Source organism: Hylaeus anthracinus, unplaced genomic scaffold (genome assembly GCF_026225885.1).
Source record: "Hylaeus anthracinus isolate JK02 unplaced genomic scaffold, UHH_iyHylAnth1.0_haploid 12002, whole genome shotgun sequence".
Taxonomy (NCBI): Eukaryota; Metazoa; Arthropoda; class Insecta; order Hymenoptera; family Colletidae; genus Hylaeus; species Hylaeus anthracinus.
Window position 1 is genome coordinate 12748253 of NW_026534349.1, and position 15488 is coordinate 12763740.

The following is a 15488-nucleotide window of genomic DNA, read 5'->3' on the forward strand; positions in this document are numbered from 1 at the left end:
GTATCAGGAGCACATGATATGCGAAGAGGTGGCACGTTTGCGCCTACGGACAGGCAACCGGCCCGACTTACCTGTTAATATAGGTTGCCTAATTCAGAGAATTTTACTCCTGGTATCAGGAGTATGCTGCCACCATTTTTAATTCTGGCTTGAATTTGACATTTTTGTATCAGGAAAACATGATACTCGAAGAGGTGGCACAGTTGTTTATTTATTCTCAAAACTTACCTTTTTGTATCAGGAGAACGTGAGACGCGAAGAGGTGCCACAATTTTTAATTCTGTCTCGATACTTACCTTTTTTGTATCAGGAAAACATGATACTCGAAGAGGTGGCACAGTTTTTTATTTTTTCTCAAAACTTACCTTTTTGTATCAGGAGAACATGATACTCGAAAAGGTGACACAATTTTTAATTATGTCTCGATTCTGAACCGTGATTACACCAACTAAATATTAATATCTGATAGTAGTTAAATTAATTATTAACAATACTTATTATTTAACCAATGATGGGGAATATGATTATGGTGTGTTATTAATGTTTCGTAAATTCTTTTGTGGATGGATCCAACGAGCCTTCGAATCTTCCCCTTCTCTACTTCGAGGGGCACAAGATACAAATCATAATCGAATAGTAATTTAAGAATTTTATTATAGAAAATATATCGTTATTAATACTTTCTGTATTTGAATTTTGTTGTGAGTAGACAGTTGAGAAAGAACCACCTATATCTAGTTTGTACATAACAGGTAATAGAAAATTTATGCTCCTGTTTATAATAGATACGAGAAAATACACAAAGTAGTGCGATATGGAAGATGCCCATGCACTTTAAATAAAAACAAACAAACAAACAAACAATAGATACAGGAGAAATGTAAATATTTTTGTAACCATATGTCAAAGAGTTTATATAAAAAATGTAGAAAAAGTGCAGTGCATATGCTAAGAGATACATGAAAAAAAATAGATACAGAAGCCATCTGGCGATGACCAGGAGAAACTATATTACAAACCTATATCTGCGTCTTCGGTGGTAAAATGCCATGAGAAATAGTACATTTCTCTCAGTTTCTTTTTATAATTTTGTGTTTTTGTGATAGATACGTACCATTAATTGTTCTGAAAATTCAATGAGATTATGTTAATAATGATAATTTTAAACTATTACAGTAATTGTTATTTAAATTTTCAAATTCCACAACCTTAACGATTATTATATCGTTATATATATTAAAACTATAATATAGGTTGTGTATTTCGAAGTAAAATATCATTATGAATGGTCCTTTTGTTAATTATGTGTTCATACTTAATTATTGGAAAATTGCGTAATAAATCCGCGTTTGTCATTACAACCATTAATACACATATGTCCAAGAATGAAGTTATTTAATTTATAAATTCCTTAACACTTCATAATTGTGTCCTACCGTATCTGTGCATGTTATCATATCAAATAAAAATATGAATTTGAGGGAACCAAAAAAGAAACGTCACGTTAAATTAAAGGAAGAACTACCATTTCCAATTGTAGTGGGTGATAAAAATGAGTGGATAACTTACACTGCTCATCTTACAGATTTAGGATCATGCATAATCGAACCAAATGAAATTGTCGCTGTACATTCTATGGTAATGTAGTTTACTAATATATACATGTATAAGATTCAGTCCTCGAGTTACAGTTATGTTCCTATGTGTACTTTTATGCATGTTTTATAAAATTTTTTCTTTGCATGAAAAATTAAATTTACATGTATTTAATTTTGATTAACTATTAAAACTAAGATTATGTGCCAAACATTGTGAGAAAACAAAAAATCAGTCTTTGTAAGATTTGTAAGTTAACAATGATTAACTAATACCATTCACATTTTCTTTGATTATAACATCAGAGTTTACTTTACCCAAGACTGATTACTTTTAGTCCTTGTGGTACATTGCATTTATGTAATTCTACTTTCACCCTATATTTCACTTACGTAGACTGCTTTAGAACAAATTAATCATGTAAGTTGAGGACTTATTATATACATATAATAAAATTATTGGATTTATCTTTAATTTTATTTGTATAGGGTTTTTTTGGCAAAGGTTCATTATCACGTGGTTTTCCTTCATTTGGGAAAGCACGATATGGAGCACCTCCTGTTATAAGAGAAAGACAGTGGATTCGTAGACAGGAATGGTTGAAACAATTTAACGAGCTTAGTATGGAATCTAACAATAGTAAATGTACAGATTTTGAAGAAAATAAAGATGAATTTTCTCATACTAGAGATCTTCAGGAAAATGAAAAATTATCAAAAAGTCCAGAAAAAGAGAATGCTCCAGAAATAATTGAAATAGATACAAATTTTGTTTCTTCTGATAAATGTTCCAGAGAAGATCACCCCCCAATCATGAAAGGGATGGAAGTTAATGAAATAGATCTTGATTTAACAGTAGAGGATGATGCATGTATTATTGTGAATAAAGATTTCAACAAACAATCTCAAAATACTAAATGTAACAATAAAGAATCTGTGGTAAATGAAGAGAAAGAAGAATCTTATTGCTTTGAGGATTTTAATTTTAAGGAAGATAGCATATGTTTTATTAACGATGACACAGATGTACAGAGCAAATTACTTGTTTTGCCAAACAGTGACTCAGAAACTGAAAATTATTTAAAAGAAATACAACCTAAAATTGAACGTGGAAGTTTTCCAGTACAAGAAACTCTTCATCTCACATTTGAAGAAACATTTTTTCTTTTGTATGGCTTAGGTTGTTTAAATTTAGTAGGTTTCGATGGTAATTTATTAGACATTGATAGTGCCTGGCATTTGTTTTGCAAAGCTGATAAAAATTTTGTGCAAAAATATGTTGTATATCATTATTTTCGAAGCAAAGGATGGGTAGTTAAACCAGGACTTAAATATGGTGGAGATTTTTGTTAGTGTTACTTTTTCCTTCTATTTAGTTTATTTTATCAAACGAAAAATTGATTAATATTGACATAAACAATTTGTTATAGTGTTGTATAAACAAGGACCACCATTTTATCACGCATCATACATTGTCATAGTGGATGTTTTAGAAGCTGATTCATTAATGAGAGATCAGAATAAATCTATGCACAAATCAACATGGAATCAATTATTAGGACTAGATAGGTTATCAGAAACTGCTGCAAAGGTAATATATGTAAATTATTTAACTTTGAACTTCGTTTTGTATTATAAATTATCTAAATTTTACTTTATTTTGAATTTAGGAAATATTATTTGCTCAAGTTTTATGGCCATCATCAGTTTCTCAAACGTCTAGTATACTTAATGTCGATGTTTTGTCAGAATTTACTATAAGAGAATTATTATGGAGAAGATGGAATCCCAAACATAATCGGGATGTAGAAGAGGAAGATGACGATTCATGTTAATTTTTTGTAACATATTTATTAAATTTATAAATAAACGCACAAAAAGTGTAATTGAAAATGTTATTTCTTTATTAAACCATATTCTTTATGGATTTCTTACTCTTATTGATAAAAACTAAATATTTTCAAAACTTAGTAGATGTTCTTGCCTGCTGCTTTGAAATTTACAATACCGTCCTAATAGATTCTTATTAAACTGCTCTGTGTAAGTTTTCTCTTTTTATACCAGTCCTTCGATATGTGCTTCTTTCCTCTAAATATTCTTGTGTACATAGTTCTTTAAATTTTTCATCTGTATACCATTTTGTTAAGCATGCTTTCAATGCAGAATTCTGATCCCTACACTTAATGACCATTAAATAGCTAGAATCTTTACAACACTTCGCAAACTCTACAAATTTAGATATAGAAAAAAATATTATACAATACATTGAAACATGAATGTTTTTAAAGTACATCCACATTACCTTTAACTTCTTCTGAACATTTTTCCTCTTTAGCCTTTTGGCGCATTTTCTGTGGTATAAGTACTTCTGTCTCTACTTTTCTTAAACTTTTATCATTTGGATCACCTACAAAACACGTATAATGTATAATGTTCAATAATGTTTCACATTTGTTTACATTCAAATGATTTTCTGGTCGAACGATTTAAATTAATATATATAAATCTATTATTTCATTTGAAGAAATAATCAAAATAACAGGAACTATATTAAACTTTTAGAGTATTAATATTCGAACTTCTCGCAATTTTTATTTTGTCACTCTATAACTTTGTAATATTAAAGTTACTCTATATTCTTATCAAAGTAATCAGGATCCAACTACATAACCTCTAAATATCAAATTATGATATTTTTCATTTTATACGTTGTTGATTTTAACTGAACTTTCTCAGAACTAATTTAATTTAAATTTGTAAAATTTACCTAAATTATGTGATCCTCCTGAATATTTTGATTTAAGTACTGAGCTTTTTACACTCTCACTCATTATTTTCATATTTTCACTTTCCGATACCATGATTAGAAATTGTATTATTTGGTATTATTCTATGAACGCGACATGCTGGCCGCTGGCGACACTCGACTAACACAATCTGAACTGATCTGAACTCACTATACATAGTCGATATTAGCGACTATAGCGACTCGTTATAGCTATACGTTGCTATACTATACACTGCGCTACGTTCATGAGTGTGCACATTTGAGAAGTGTCAATGCTTATGAAAAGAATGCTCATTTAATACTACGTATGATCAGTAAATTCTATATTCCATCAGTTATTTAATTTAATAGGTGAGTAAATAAACAGCATAATTTAAATTATCTAAAATAACATTATTCTCTTTTTGGAGCGTTGTTGATAAACTTAACCTTGTCGAAGATTGATAGACATTGAACACGGATATATAATTAAGTAATTAGTATGTTTTCTGTTTCTGATCTAGAGTTAACTGTATATATAATGTTTTTAGAAACGTTTGAGAGATAAGAGATCAAAGATATGGATCGACTTCTGAGATTAGGTGGAGGTATGCCAGGTTTGAATCAAGGACCTCCAACTTCAGATGCTCCGGTTGTTGACACTGCAGAGCAGGTAAAATTTAATTGATTATATATCTATGCATTTATCTATTTTGTTGACAATCACTATTACATAGAAATAAGTTTTATTTAGAACATGTAATCAAAGTTACAAATTATGAACTTAGTAATTTTAATATTCTGATACATTGTAGTTCTCATTTTATCACCTCATAATTTTGTCTATGTTGATAGACAAAATAGTTAAGATATATATTGCATTAAAGCAATGAGTCCAGTTAACAAAAATATAAAGTTTATTTTTTTTAATTTATAATGTTTTTCCTACCTTTCATTATTGTTTCAAGATATTCTTTGAGCTATTAATTTTTTTAATTTGCTGGTTTAATACATTTCATAATTTTTCTATCAGAATATAAATGTCTAATATGTGAAGATTGGAATGAAAAATTAAATAATTGTAGACAATGGTAGTATATTCATTCTACTTTTACATAAATTTTCCCTGTAAAATTTTGTATTGATTGTTACCTCATTCATAATATAGATTTAATGTTACCTTTATTTTTAAATGGTCTCCTCCAGAAACAATTATACATAAGTTCTAAAAACAAAACACTAGTACTAAGTAAGAGCCTAAATAAAAATTAGGGCACAGAGATTCGAACCCATTGATCCTTGGATCCACAGTCGACCGCTTTACCTATATCGCTTACAATTACAAAATAGAAAAGTAGATAAAAGATATAAATACAAAAGCCATAAAAAGAAAAGTCTTCCTCTAGATACTGTAGCCAATAAATGAATAATAAACAATAAATCAATGACATACTATTATCATTAATATTACCAGGTATACATATCGTCATTAGCACTTTTGAAAATGCTGAAACACGGACGTGCTGGTGTACCCATGGAAGTAATGGGTCTGATGCTTGGAGAATTTGTTGATGATTATACTGTTCGTGTTATCGATGTATTTGCTATGCCGCAAACTGGAACGGTAGGATTAACAATTTTCTACTATATTGTATTGTAATGCTGTCTCTTGTGTTTTGTATTATTTTAAAATAACCGTTAATATCACAATTTTGTTGTATTTTAATTATTGTTATAATTGTTTATCCTCTCAGGGAGTCAGCGTAGAGGCAGTTGATCCTGTATTCCAAGCAAAAATGTTAGATATGCTTAAACAGACAGGTCGGCCAGAAATGGTTGTTGGATGGTACCATTCTCATCCAGGATTTGGTTGCTGGCTTTCTGGTGTAGATATTAACACGCAACAGTCGTTCGAAGCTCTTAGCGAAAGAGCAGTCGCTGTTGTTATTGATCCCATACAATCTGTGAAAGGAAAAGTTGTTATAGATGCATTTAGACTAATTAATCCAAATATGATGGTAAATATTTATAAAAATATGATTGCCTCTGTTTAATACATATACGTGTATGTTATACATAAAATTACAGGTTTTAGGCCAAGAACCCCGTCAAACTACATCCAATTTAGGTCATCTGCAAAAACCATCGGTTCAAGCTTTGATTCATGGCTTAAATCGTCATTATTATAGTATTAGTATTAACTATCGCAAAAATGAATTAGAACAGAAGATGCTGTTAAATTTACACAAAAAGACGTGGATGGATGGTCTTACTCTTGCTGAATATTCAGAACATAGTAGACTGAATGAAAATATTGTATCTGAGATGCTTGAACTTGCGAAGAATTATAATAAGGTAATGTGTTGAAATACAATATTAAAAACTTTTTATGAATAAAATTAAGATTCCTGAATAAATGTGGTAATTTAAAAATTGACTCTTACAGGCATTAGAGGACGAAGAAAAAATGACACCTGAACAATTAGCTATAAAAAATGTGGGTAAACAAGATCCAAAACGGCATTTAGAAGAAAAAGTGGATACACTCATGGCTACAAATATTGTTCAATGTCTGGGTGCTATGCTCGATACAGTTGTATTTAAATAACTATTTCTTAAACGACAATTTGCACTATATTATTAAAAATACATCTTTTTGAAATGTGTTCATAACCTGTACTCAAAAATAGTGCATACAATACAGAATTTTTTTACTATTTTTTTTTCAATTTTTTACTTTTATTCATACAAAAAAAAATAGTAATAATAGAATGTATATAAGCAGGTTTATATACTTTTATTTAAAGTGTACTTATAAATTTGGCAGGTATTTATATATTACATGCGACTCATCATTTGTTACAAGGTAAGTGAAACATGTATGTCTAAAACAGAGATGAAATAGTCTAATATAAAATTAAACATGGTGCAGGATAAAAATGCTGCACATTGTTGCACATTTTTAAAAATGTAAATTAGAAAAATAGTATTACAGTAAATAAAATATAAAATAAATGATCACATTTGCAAAATATTTTAATACTCTGCAAATAGAAGTAATACGCTATGTACATTTGTTGATATAAAATATTGTAACTGTATACACTTTTATTATTTCCGAAGTTTATGGAACTTAACTTCCAATAGTAATTTTTATTTTATTCATACATTACCATTAATAGAAAAAAATGATGCTGTATTATTGTAAGTTTTGGAATATAATCTGAGCGATTATTAAATGTAGATTGTTTTCAATTACGATCTGTACAAGCTTATAGGACATATGAAGTATTCTCTGTAATTTAATACGGTGAATAATACACAGAGTGTTCGATAATTAGTGATACAAGCAAAAGGGGGGTGATTCTACATGAAAAACTAAGTCGAAAATTCGTTATAACGAGACATGATCCAGTACACCCGTCCCCGGCGAAAATTCAAAGTCCATTTTTTCGAAAACGAAGCCTTACATGAAAAATTTGTATTTTATATTTTCGACTTATTTTTTATGTAAAATCACCCCCTTTTCGCTGGTACCACCAGTTATCGAAAACTCTGTATATGTATAGACGACAAAAATTCCCTTTTTACAAATTCAAAGTTATAAAATGGGATATATTTTCTGAAAATTGATTTTATATAGAAGAGACGTTCTCTTGTATGAAATATCGTATTTTTTCCCTTTAAATTCACGAAAAGATTATCATATCCTTTTAACAAGTACATATTTTAAGTGTGTTCAACTTGGTAGTGCTTCATGATCTTGATCTTTATTTTTCTTTTTTTTCTTTTTCTTTTTCTCCTCTTTAACTGGTGTTTCCTATAAATAAAAATTGATAGATAGATTGATAGATACTTCAATTCTTTATGAACATTAAAAATGCTCTTACCTGACTTTCACCTTCAACTACCATTGAATCATCAGCTTCAGATTCAGTTTTTTCCTTCTTTTTCTTCTTTTTCTCTTTCTTGTCTTTCTTTTTCTCTTTCGGTGATGCTGTTTCTGGATCTTCAGGTTGTTCTTGCTTTATGGGAACATCGAGTGCAGGTTTTGGAATAGTTTCTTCCCATTTGCGCTTTTGAGCCGCAGTATCAGTAGTACCATTCTCCTCACTCTAATTAAAATAACATTTACGATGTGTGTTATCGATGTAATTTATGTATAGAATGAATAAAATTCCATTAATTTTTTCCTTATTAAAAAAGATAGAGAAAGGAGACAGAAGTGTAATGCCTACTTTGATGCTAACTGCAGTATAGTCTGTATAATTTGTCAACCAATCAGCAGGCGTATTTTCATTCGGTTTTCCGTATTTATCTAATTTTCCTTCAATTATCATGCGTTTCTTTACAGAAGCTTTTGGTCCCAAACCCCATTTCCTCGGGTATGCATCTCTTTCCATGATTACTCTTTTTATTTTTGCAGCGACACCATGATCGCAAGCCGTCATTGTGGGAGATGTCATTAATGCTATAGCTATAATAGTAAAAGAAATTCGTCAGTAAAATTATTCTAAATTACTTACTTTGTAAAAATTTAATGTAAGTTGTGTATATGTGTACATTAAATAAGTGAGAGCATATATTTCTTTAGTAAGTGAAACAATATGGAGTATAATTTTTAATAATTTTCAATCATGTTTCGATCATTACCATTATTTATACTCTATGAAAAGTTTTTCTATTTATTATTGTAAATATGAATAAAACGTATGCTCTCACTTATGACGATAGATGAAGTTTTATACTATACATATAAGTGTTGAATTTTCTAAATACATCAACACTTAAATTAATGCTAATAATGTGTGGCAGTGCTATATTACTTTGAAAATTTATTTACCAAGTGCTATAGCTTCGCCTTTGGTTGTTACTATTACAATTTCCTGGTTTAGTTCTATACCATCATCATACATCAGAATACCTGGCAGCATAATTTTAGCCCCATAGCAAATAGCATTTACCTATCAATGTAATTATGTAGCATCATAAAGAAATATAATCTAATTAAAAAAATTGTCTATAAAAAGATGTAAATACATACTGCACTGTCTTTTACAATAATTCTCTTATGTTTCACAAGGAGAGCTTCCAAAGGTTTAATTACTCTCCTTAAATACGACTCGTCTCCATGATTTTCATATAACCATTGGGCATCGAGTACATCATGCATTGTAACCATTTCATCCTTTTCGGACTGCACGCCTGAACGATTTCGACGTAGTTCTTGCATTTGGCAACCAGTGCCTAAGAACAGACCAAGATGAACGCACATAGTTCTGATATAAGAACCAGCCTCGCAACTAACTCTGAAAACTCCCATATTCCGTTCTTCATCATAGTCAAGGAACCAACTGTCATAAACTGTTCTGACACGAAGTTGACGCTTAACTGCGGATATAAGTGGAGGCCTTTGGAAAAGTGCGCCACGTAATTTTTCCAATGCTTGCTTTACCTACATTGTTTCATTACTACGATTAATTTATTAAAGTAAAATTGAAACAATCTCAGACAGGTGAATAATAAATTACCTTTTGAACACTTTCTGGTGCAGAATGTAATTTAAAAACTGAAACATATTCTTTTCCGGCAGACTGTTGTGATTTGGCTAATTTAGTTGCTCTATCAATACATACTATTAAACAACCAGATACCTTTGGATCTAAGGTACCAGAGTGACCAGTCTTTTCTACTTTCAAAATTCTCTTTATCCATGCAACAACTTCATGCGATGATGGATTGCATGGTTTATCAAGATTAATACAGCCAGATTTTACATACTCGGATAAGGAGCGATGTAATGGTGTCGAGCCACAAGTTAAAGGTGTGAAATGTTTTGTACGGGTAAGCATTTTATCAAAATTCTGAAATAATATTAATTCGTATCAATTCTCAGTCATAAATACGTAAAAACCATTATTCGTCTAGTTACAACATAAATTTCTTTTCACATTATGTACCTTAAATAGAAGAGGCCAATCTTTGTATTCTAGCTTTACAATATCAGTGGACGGTTCAATTTGACACTTCATTGTAGCTTGTATTTCTCCAAGCGATTTCTTCTTACTCTTCTTCTTACTTTTATCTACAAACAAGAAATCAAAGTTAACCTATAAATACATAACCGTTTTAATCATCGATATATGTACTTTCAGAATGTAATAACCATACACATGTATGGAAAATTAATTTTAATATAAAGTAGCCCCACTAAACATATACAACACATTGTACTTGATGTAATATCTTCGATCGGAATTATTATTCTATATAAAAACACGTGTTTGCCGCTAAACATCTAACCAATATTTACAACTACAGGTAAATATCTTTATCGAGTTTTATGCACGAAATCAAAATTCAGATTTAAAGTAACATGTACGACACGGTGAGCAATACATTAAATAATATTATATACGAATAAAAGTAGTAACAATTACCGCTGTCTGCCATTTTTAAGCAGGTAGAAACAACACGTGTATTTCAATAAACCGATGCGACACCAAACCCGCGGGAGCAGCAACTGCGTCTTCCAACGATGAATTCCATGAAAAAAGTGTACTGTAGATTCAGTGAATGCACCCATTTTAAAAATAGTCCCGAGTTCATGGTGTACAGAAATATGATTAGGAGCTTATCAAAATTTATAGGATATTTCGAAGGATTCAAATAAATTTCAGCAAATTTAATTCGCAAGAGTGCGTTTAGTTATTGGTCACTTGCAAAAGAATCTCATTCATCGGTACATCATTACTTAAAAACTACTTTTTTATAAATAGTTTATTATAACGCAATTTTTATATCGCAACAAAAACCATTGAAAAAGCATTCATCTTTTTTAATACGATTTGAAGAAAAAGAATGCATAAGAGATTAATAGTCTAAATTTTTCTTCAATTGTATGTTTACTGCATCCTATAACTTCAAATACAGTGGATAATTTATGATGGAATTAATCAAATTCGTGTTTGAATCTCGTTTTTCCCTAACTATACGGTTAAAATTCATTCCTAATTTAATTTTTACTTTTGACTATACAAGTATAAACTGCTAGTTACTAACTTCAAACGTATTCAAAACAATAAGGATAGTCTACAATTATGGCACAACTTTGAACCAGCATAAAAATACATAGTAGAAGCCCATCTTATAGTTTTTTATACACCAAGTACTTTCAAATTCAACTGCAGCTTGCCTCCAAATCCGAATGTTATTGTTTGCAGTTCAAATTCTGTGTTACAATTTTATACATTGATTAAAAGTTCCAATATAATCTATACAATCGTTTCTTTCTGACTTATCTCGAGAATTTTATAAGCCTCTGTGATGAACATTTATAATTTAATATTAATGTTTCTAATATCTACCGGTATATTTTATTCCATTCGGTAGCGCGAACAGCACGCTGTCGTCTAGAATTAATAAAAGGAGTGAAACGGAGTAGAATAAGCAAGATAAATAAAAAAAGATATTCCCATGCCGAGAATTACCGCAACATGTTTGTGGAAAACTTAGAAAGGGGTTTCTATCACTCAATAAAGGACGACGTGAGTTACATTTTTAACTTTTTGCATGTCAAGAGTTTGGTTGCCTGACATATTTATATAGGTTAAATAATCTTCCTGCTTGTTTTTAAACGATTGTACAATCTAACTTTCTATTTACATCTAAATTATTGTCATGATTCTGTGTTTATACTCATTGAATAGCATTGTATTTACAGCCACTTGTACTATATTATTATATATATATATATTATCTGAAATGAATTGTCAATATCTTTGAATCTGAAATAGAGATATTAATGTAGATTACAATTATTTATTTCTATAGTGAAGTTATTTATGTGTCTCAATTTTTTGTTACAGAGGTGTTTACTACTTGTTAACTTTGATGTCGATGCCATTTGTGCCTGTAGAATTTTGCAGCAGCTTTTTAAAAATGATAATATGATATATACACTCATACCTGTCCAAGGTATACAGGACATGATTTGTGCCTTTAATGAACATTGTGAAGAGGTAATAGCAATTTCATAAATATATACACTTGTACCTTATTTACAATAGAACTAACAATTAACAATAGCCATTTGTTTAGATAAAAAATGTTATTCTGATCAATTGTGGCGGTACATTAGACTTAGTGGAATTACTACAACCTGCTGAATCTGTGATATTTTATATTCTTGATAGTCATAGACCCTATGATTTATGTAACATATACTCGGAAGATCAAGTTCGTATACTTGGTAAAGCTGATGAAGATGATGAAATTCCAGAATATAATGAAGTCTTCAGAGACGATTCAGTATGCTTTTTTAATTTTTTTATGAGCATAAATGTTAAACGAAATGTTACATTTTATAATTTGTAGTCTGATGAAGATGATACAGATGATGGATCAGAAAGTGAGGAATCTCAAAGAAAAAGACGGAGATTGAATGAGGAAGATATTATAAAAAGGGCAGAACGAAGAAAGTGGGCTGAAAATAGAGCAACTATTTTGTTCAATTATACGCAGTATAGCTATTATGGCAAATCTGTAAGCTTGATATTAATATGAATCATTAATATTCTGAATCAAAAAAGGAATACTATCTAAATCTAAGGCACCACAAGTTTCTGTGTTAAATATGAATTAGATAATTCTTGTATTGTTACAGAGTGCAATGCTTGTTTTTGAAATGGCATGGAATATGTCGAAAGACAATTTGGATATGGTTTGGTGGGCTATAGTTGGTTCTACAGAGCAAGCCATTCTTGCTAAGGTAGAATCAAGATTGACCGTTCTTGACGAAGGTGCTCTTCACTCTCACGTGTCTCGATTAACTCACAAGCAAGGTGGTGATGTTGATAAAGAGCAACAACAGCAGCAGAGTACAGTCCGAATTACTTACGATAAAGAGTATCCTTCTTTGCCTAGAATATGTTATATTATTTGTTTAGGACAGAATACGAAATAGAATTCCTTATAAATGCATTATAGTCTTTCACTTGCATTGTATCGGCACTGGACCGTAGAAGCTAGTCTAAGACATTCAGTACCAACTGCTGTATCATTAAGACTTTGGTCAGTTAGAGGAGAACAACGACTAAAGGAACTTCTAGCAGAAATGGGCTTGCCTTTAATACAATCGAAGCAACGATTTTCTGCAATGGATCTCTCACTTAGACAAGAATTTAGACAAATGATTGAAAAGTTAGCTGGAAAATATAAAGTAGACTCCGTAATCGGGACGAGTTTTACACTTCAATATGGTTACAGGTTTAAATATTGTGCTTCGGATATAGTTTATGCTATGCTTGCTGTAATTGAATCATCTGTAAGTTGATAATATTTAAATACTTTTAACATTTAATTTTATGAAATTTCTGAAAATTGCTTATATTATGTCGGTCCAATTTAAAAACAGTGGTACAATCTGGGTACAAGCATGTGTTCAATAAATAATAAAAGTAATAAACGTAATATCAACCTACAAAAATTAATAAAACTCGATTGAAAAGGAAAACTTCATTCACATTTCTTCCTTTAAACTTCCTTCATTTTTGAATAATAATTAATTAAACATATCATTTTTGAAAAATAATTAAACACATGTTTGTACCGAATTATATCATTAATTGTTTAAATAAGTTGTTGCTTACGTTATTTTAATTTTTCAGTCGAAGGAAAAGTTACCGCAACGTTGTTTTTTGGATGCACTCGACTGTTTATCGCGTACAAAAAAAGATATTTTAGAAAGTGGCATAGAGAAGGCGAAATTTATGCTCAGTAGTATTTTTAAGACTGCGCAAGGTATTTTACAAATGAAACAAATTAGGAGCGCTGGCCCGTTTCTTTATATAATCATCCCAGAAGGAAGTGCTGATAATTATGTGTTCGCTCATCCGCATCCGCTACTGATGTTAGCTCAATTTACTTTGAAGGCTTATGTGGATTCCTCGAAAAATAGACGAGCATCGGAATGGCCACTTGTAGCTTCTTCCATATCTAACCCAGAAAGTGGTACATGTCTCATGGTTGGTGTACCACCAGTGCGCGAAGACCAGCCAAGGAGGTAATCAATACTGTTCAAATAATAACTATACATACAAATAATATATTCAAGTATAATATTTATGGAAATTACTTGATTGTTTTAAATGCAAAGGTACTCATGATGCTCTTAACTATATATATTTATATAAAAAACATTCGTTAGACTAAGTTTTCTCTTACTAAAAGTTTATACATATTAATTTAACGTTTAGAAGAATACATTTAAGATTTTCTGATGAGGACCAAAAGTAAAGATTGAAAAAGTTTTAAATGTATTGCTTAAGAGGATTATGGGTTCTGTGAATTTATTTTAAATTATAATTGGTTTGATTGCATCAATGTTAATTTATTATAGTCTGTTTGGAAAAGCCTTTGAACAAGCAGCTAAAAATACAAATTGTAACATAGAAGCAGACTACTTTGATGCAACAAGTAAGATCTGAATTTTACACGATTTTGTCTTTAAAATGTGGTCTTTTAACGAAATTTAATTTATTTTTTTTAGTAATAAGACTGAAAACCGAGGAAAGACCAAAATTCTTGGATGCTTTGGCAGCTCTCCTAGCGTAATTTTTTTTTAATGATTTATTTGACGTTTAAAAATTAAAATGTACCGACTATTATTTATTTTGTAGATAAGATAGTATAAATAGTGACAGCAGTGCCTGAAAAAAAAAAAATACGTCGACGAAATGAATTTAATATTCTTTATTTTTTTGGACATGCTCTAACTTTTGTCGATATCTGTTTTATTATTAATGACACATAGCTTTAATTATACTGTAGATATGTATATAAATTAGAATTATTGCGACGTATTGTAAAAATTGCATTTCTTTACGAAATGGCTAATTAAATTCCGACACTGTTAATGAAATGAATAAGAATTAAGAAATGAAAAAAAAAATATATTCGGTGAATGAAATTGTAACTTGGCAAATAACTTGATCATTCGTAAACGTATAATGTAAGAACGACACTAAATGTAATTTTTATATGAACACAACTAAGTTTAAAACCAGAAGTTTTAATAAACTCATTCAATTTTTTATATCTGTTTATTTCTCGATTTGCAAAAGTTA

At 30.1% G+C, this 15488-nt stretch overlaps 5 protein-coding genes across 6 annotated transcripts; 3 read left to right on the forward strand and 2 right to left on the reverse strand.

The window, feature by feature from the left end:
* Positions 1 to 686: 686 nt before the first annotated feature.
* On the forward strand, positions 687 to 3436 carry LOC128891864 (tRNA-splicing endonuclease subunit Sen2). Its single transcript, XM_054151771.1, has 4 exons — positions 687 to 1638; positions 2085 to 2943; positions 3026 to 3186; positions 3266 to 3436. The coding sequence occupies exons 1-4, from the start codon at positions 1471 to 1473 to the stop codon at positions 3428 to 3430; spliced, it is 1353 nt and encodes a 450-aa protein (XP_054007746.1). The 5' UTR covers positions 687 to 1470; the 3' UTR covers positions 3431 to 3436.
* A 42-nt stretch (positions 3437 to 3478) lies between these two features.
* LOC128891882 (COX assembly mitochondrial protein homolog) lies at positions 3479 to 4503 on the reverse strand. The gene is made up of 3 exons (XM_054151801.1): positions 4363 to 4503; positions 3898 to 4002; positions 3479 to 3821 (listed from the first exon to the last, which is right to left on the reverse strand). The coding sequence occupies exons 1-3, from the start codon at positions 4454 to 4456 to the stop codon at positions 3622 to 3624; spliced, it is 399 nt and encodes a 132-aa protein (XP_054007776.1). The 5' UTR covers positions 4457 to 4503; the 3' UTR covers positions 3479 to 3621.
* An 89-nt stretch (positions 4504 to 4592) lies between these two features.
* Positions 4593 to 7079, forward strand: LOC128891875 (26S proteasome non-ATPase regulatory subunit 14). The gene is made up of 6 exons (XM_054151793.1): positions 4593 to 4734; positions 4914 to 5035; positions 5837 to 5986; positions 6117 to 6380; positions 6451 to 6717; positions 6809 to 7079. Exons 2-6 carry the CDS (start codon positions 4943 to 4945, stop codon positions 6968 to 6970), a joined length of 936 nt encoding a protein of 311 aa, XP_054007768.1. The 5' UTR covers positions 4593 to 4734; positions 4914 to 4942; the 3' UTR covers positions 6971 to 7079.
* A 301-nt stretch (positions 7080 to 7380) lies between these two features.
* Positions 7381 to 10948, reverse strand: LOC128891859 (H/ACA ribonucleoprotein complex subunit 4). Its single transcript, XM_054151763.1, has 8 exons — positions 10803 to 10948; positions 10323 to 10447; positions 9894 to 10226; positions 9407 to 9817; positions 9206 to 9326; positions 8601 to 8839; positions 8253 to 8477; positions 7381 to 8182 (listed from the first exon to the last, which is right to left on the reverse strand). Exons 1-8 carry the CDS (start codon positions 10813 to 10815, stop codon positions 8102 to 8104), a joined length of 1548 nt encoding a protein of 515 aa, XP_054007738.1. The 5' UTR covers positions 10816 to 10948; the 3' UTR covers positions 7381 to 8101.
* A 473-nt stretch (positions 10949 to 11421) lies between these two features.
* Positions 11422 to 15457, forward strand: LOC128892537 (cell division control protein 45 homolog). Of its 2 annotated transcripts, XM_054153037.1 has the most exons (10): positions 11422 to 11909; positions 12231 to 12383; positions 12463 to 12672; positions 12739 to 12906; positions 13028 to 13269; positions 13351 to 13563; positions 13630 to 13687; positions 14031 to 14425; positions 14762 to 14838; positions 14912 to 15457. In XM_054153037.1, the coding sequence occupies exons 1-10, from the start codon at positions 11859 to 11861 to the stop codon at positions 14974 to 14976; spliced, it is 1632 nt and encodes a 543-aa protein (XP_054009012.1). In that variant the 5' UTR covers positions 11422 to 11858; the 3' UTR covers positions 14977 to 15457. The 2 variants fall into 2 exon arrangements, with proteins under 2 accessions (XP_054009012.1, XP_054009011.1); XM_054153036.1 differs by having other exon boundaries at positions 11427 to 11909; positions 13351 to 13687.
* Positions 15458 to 15488: the final 31 nt, after the last annotated feature.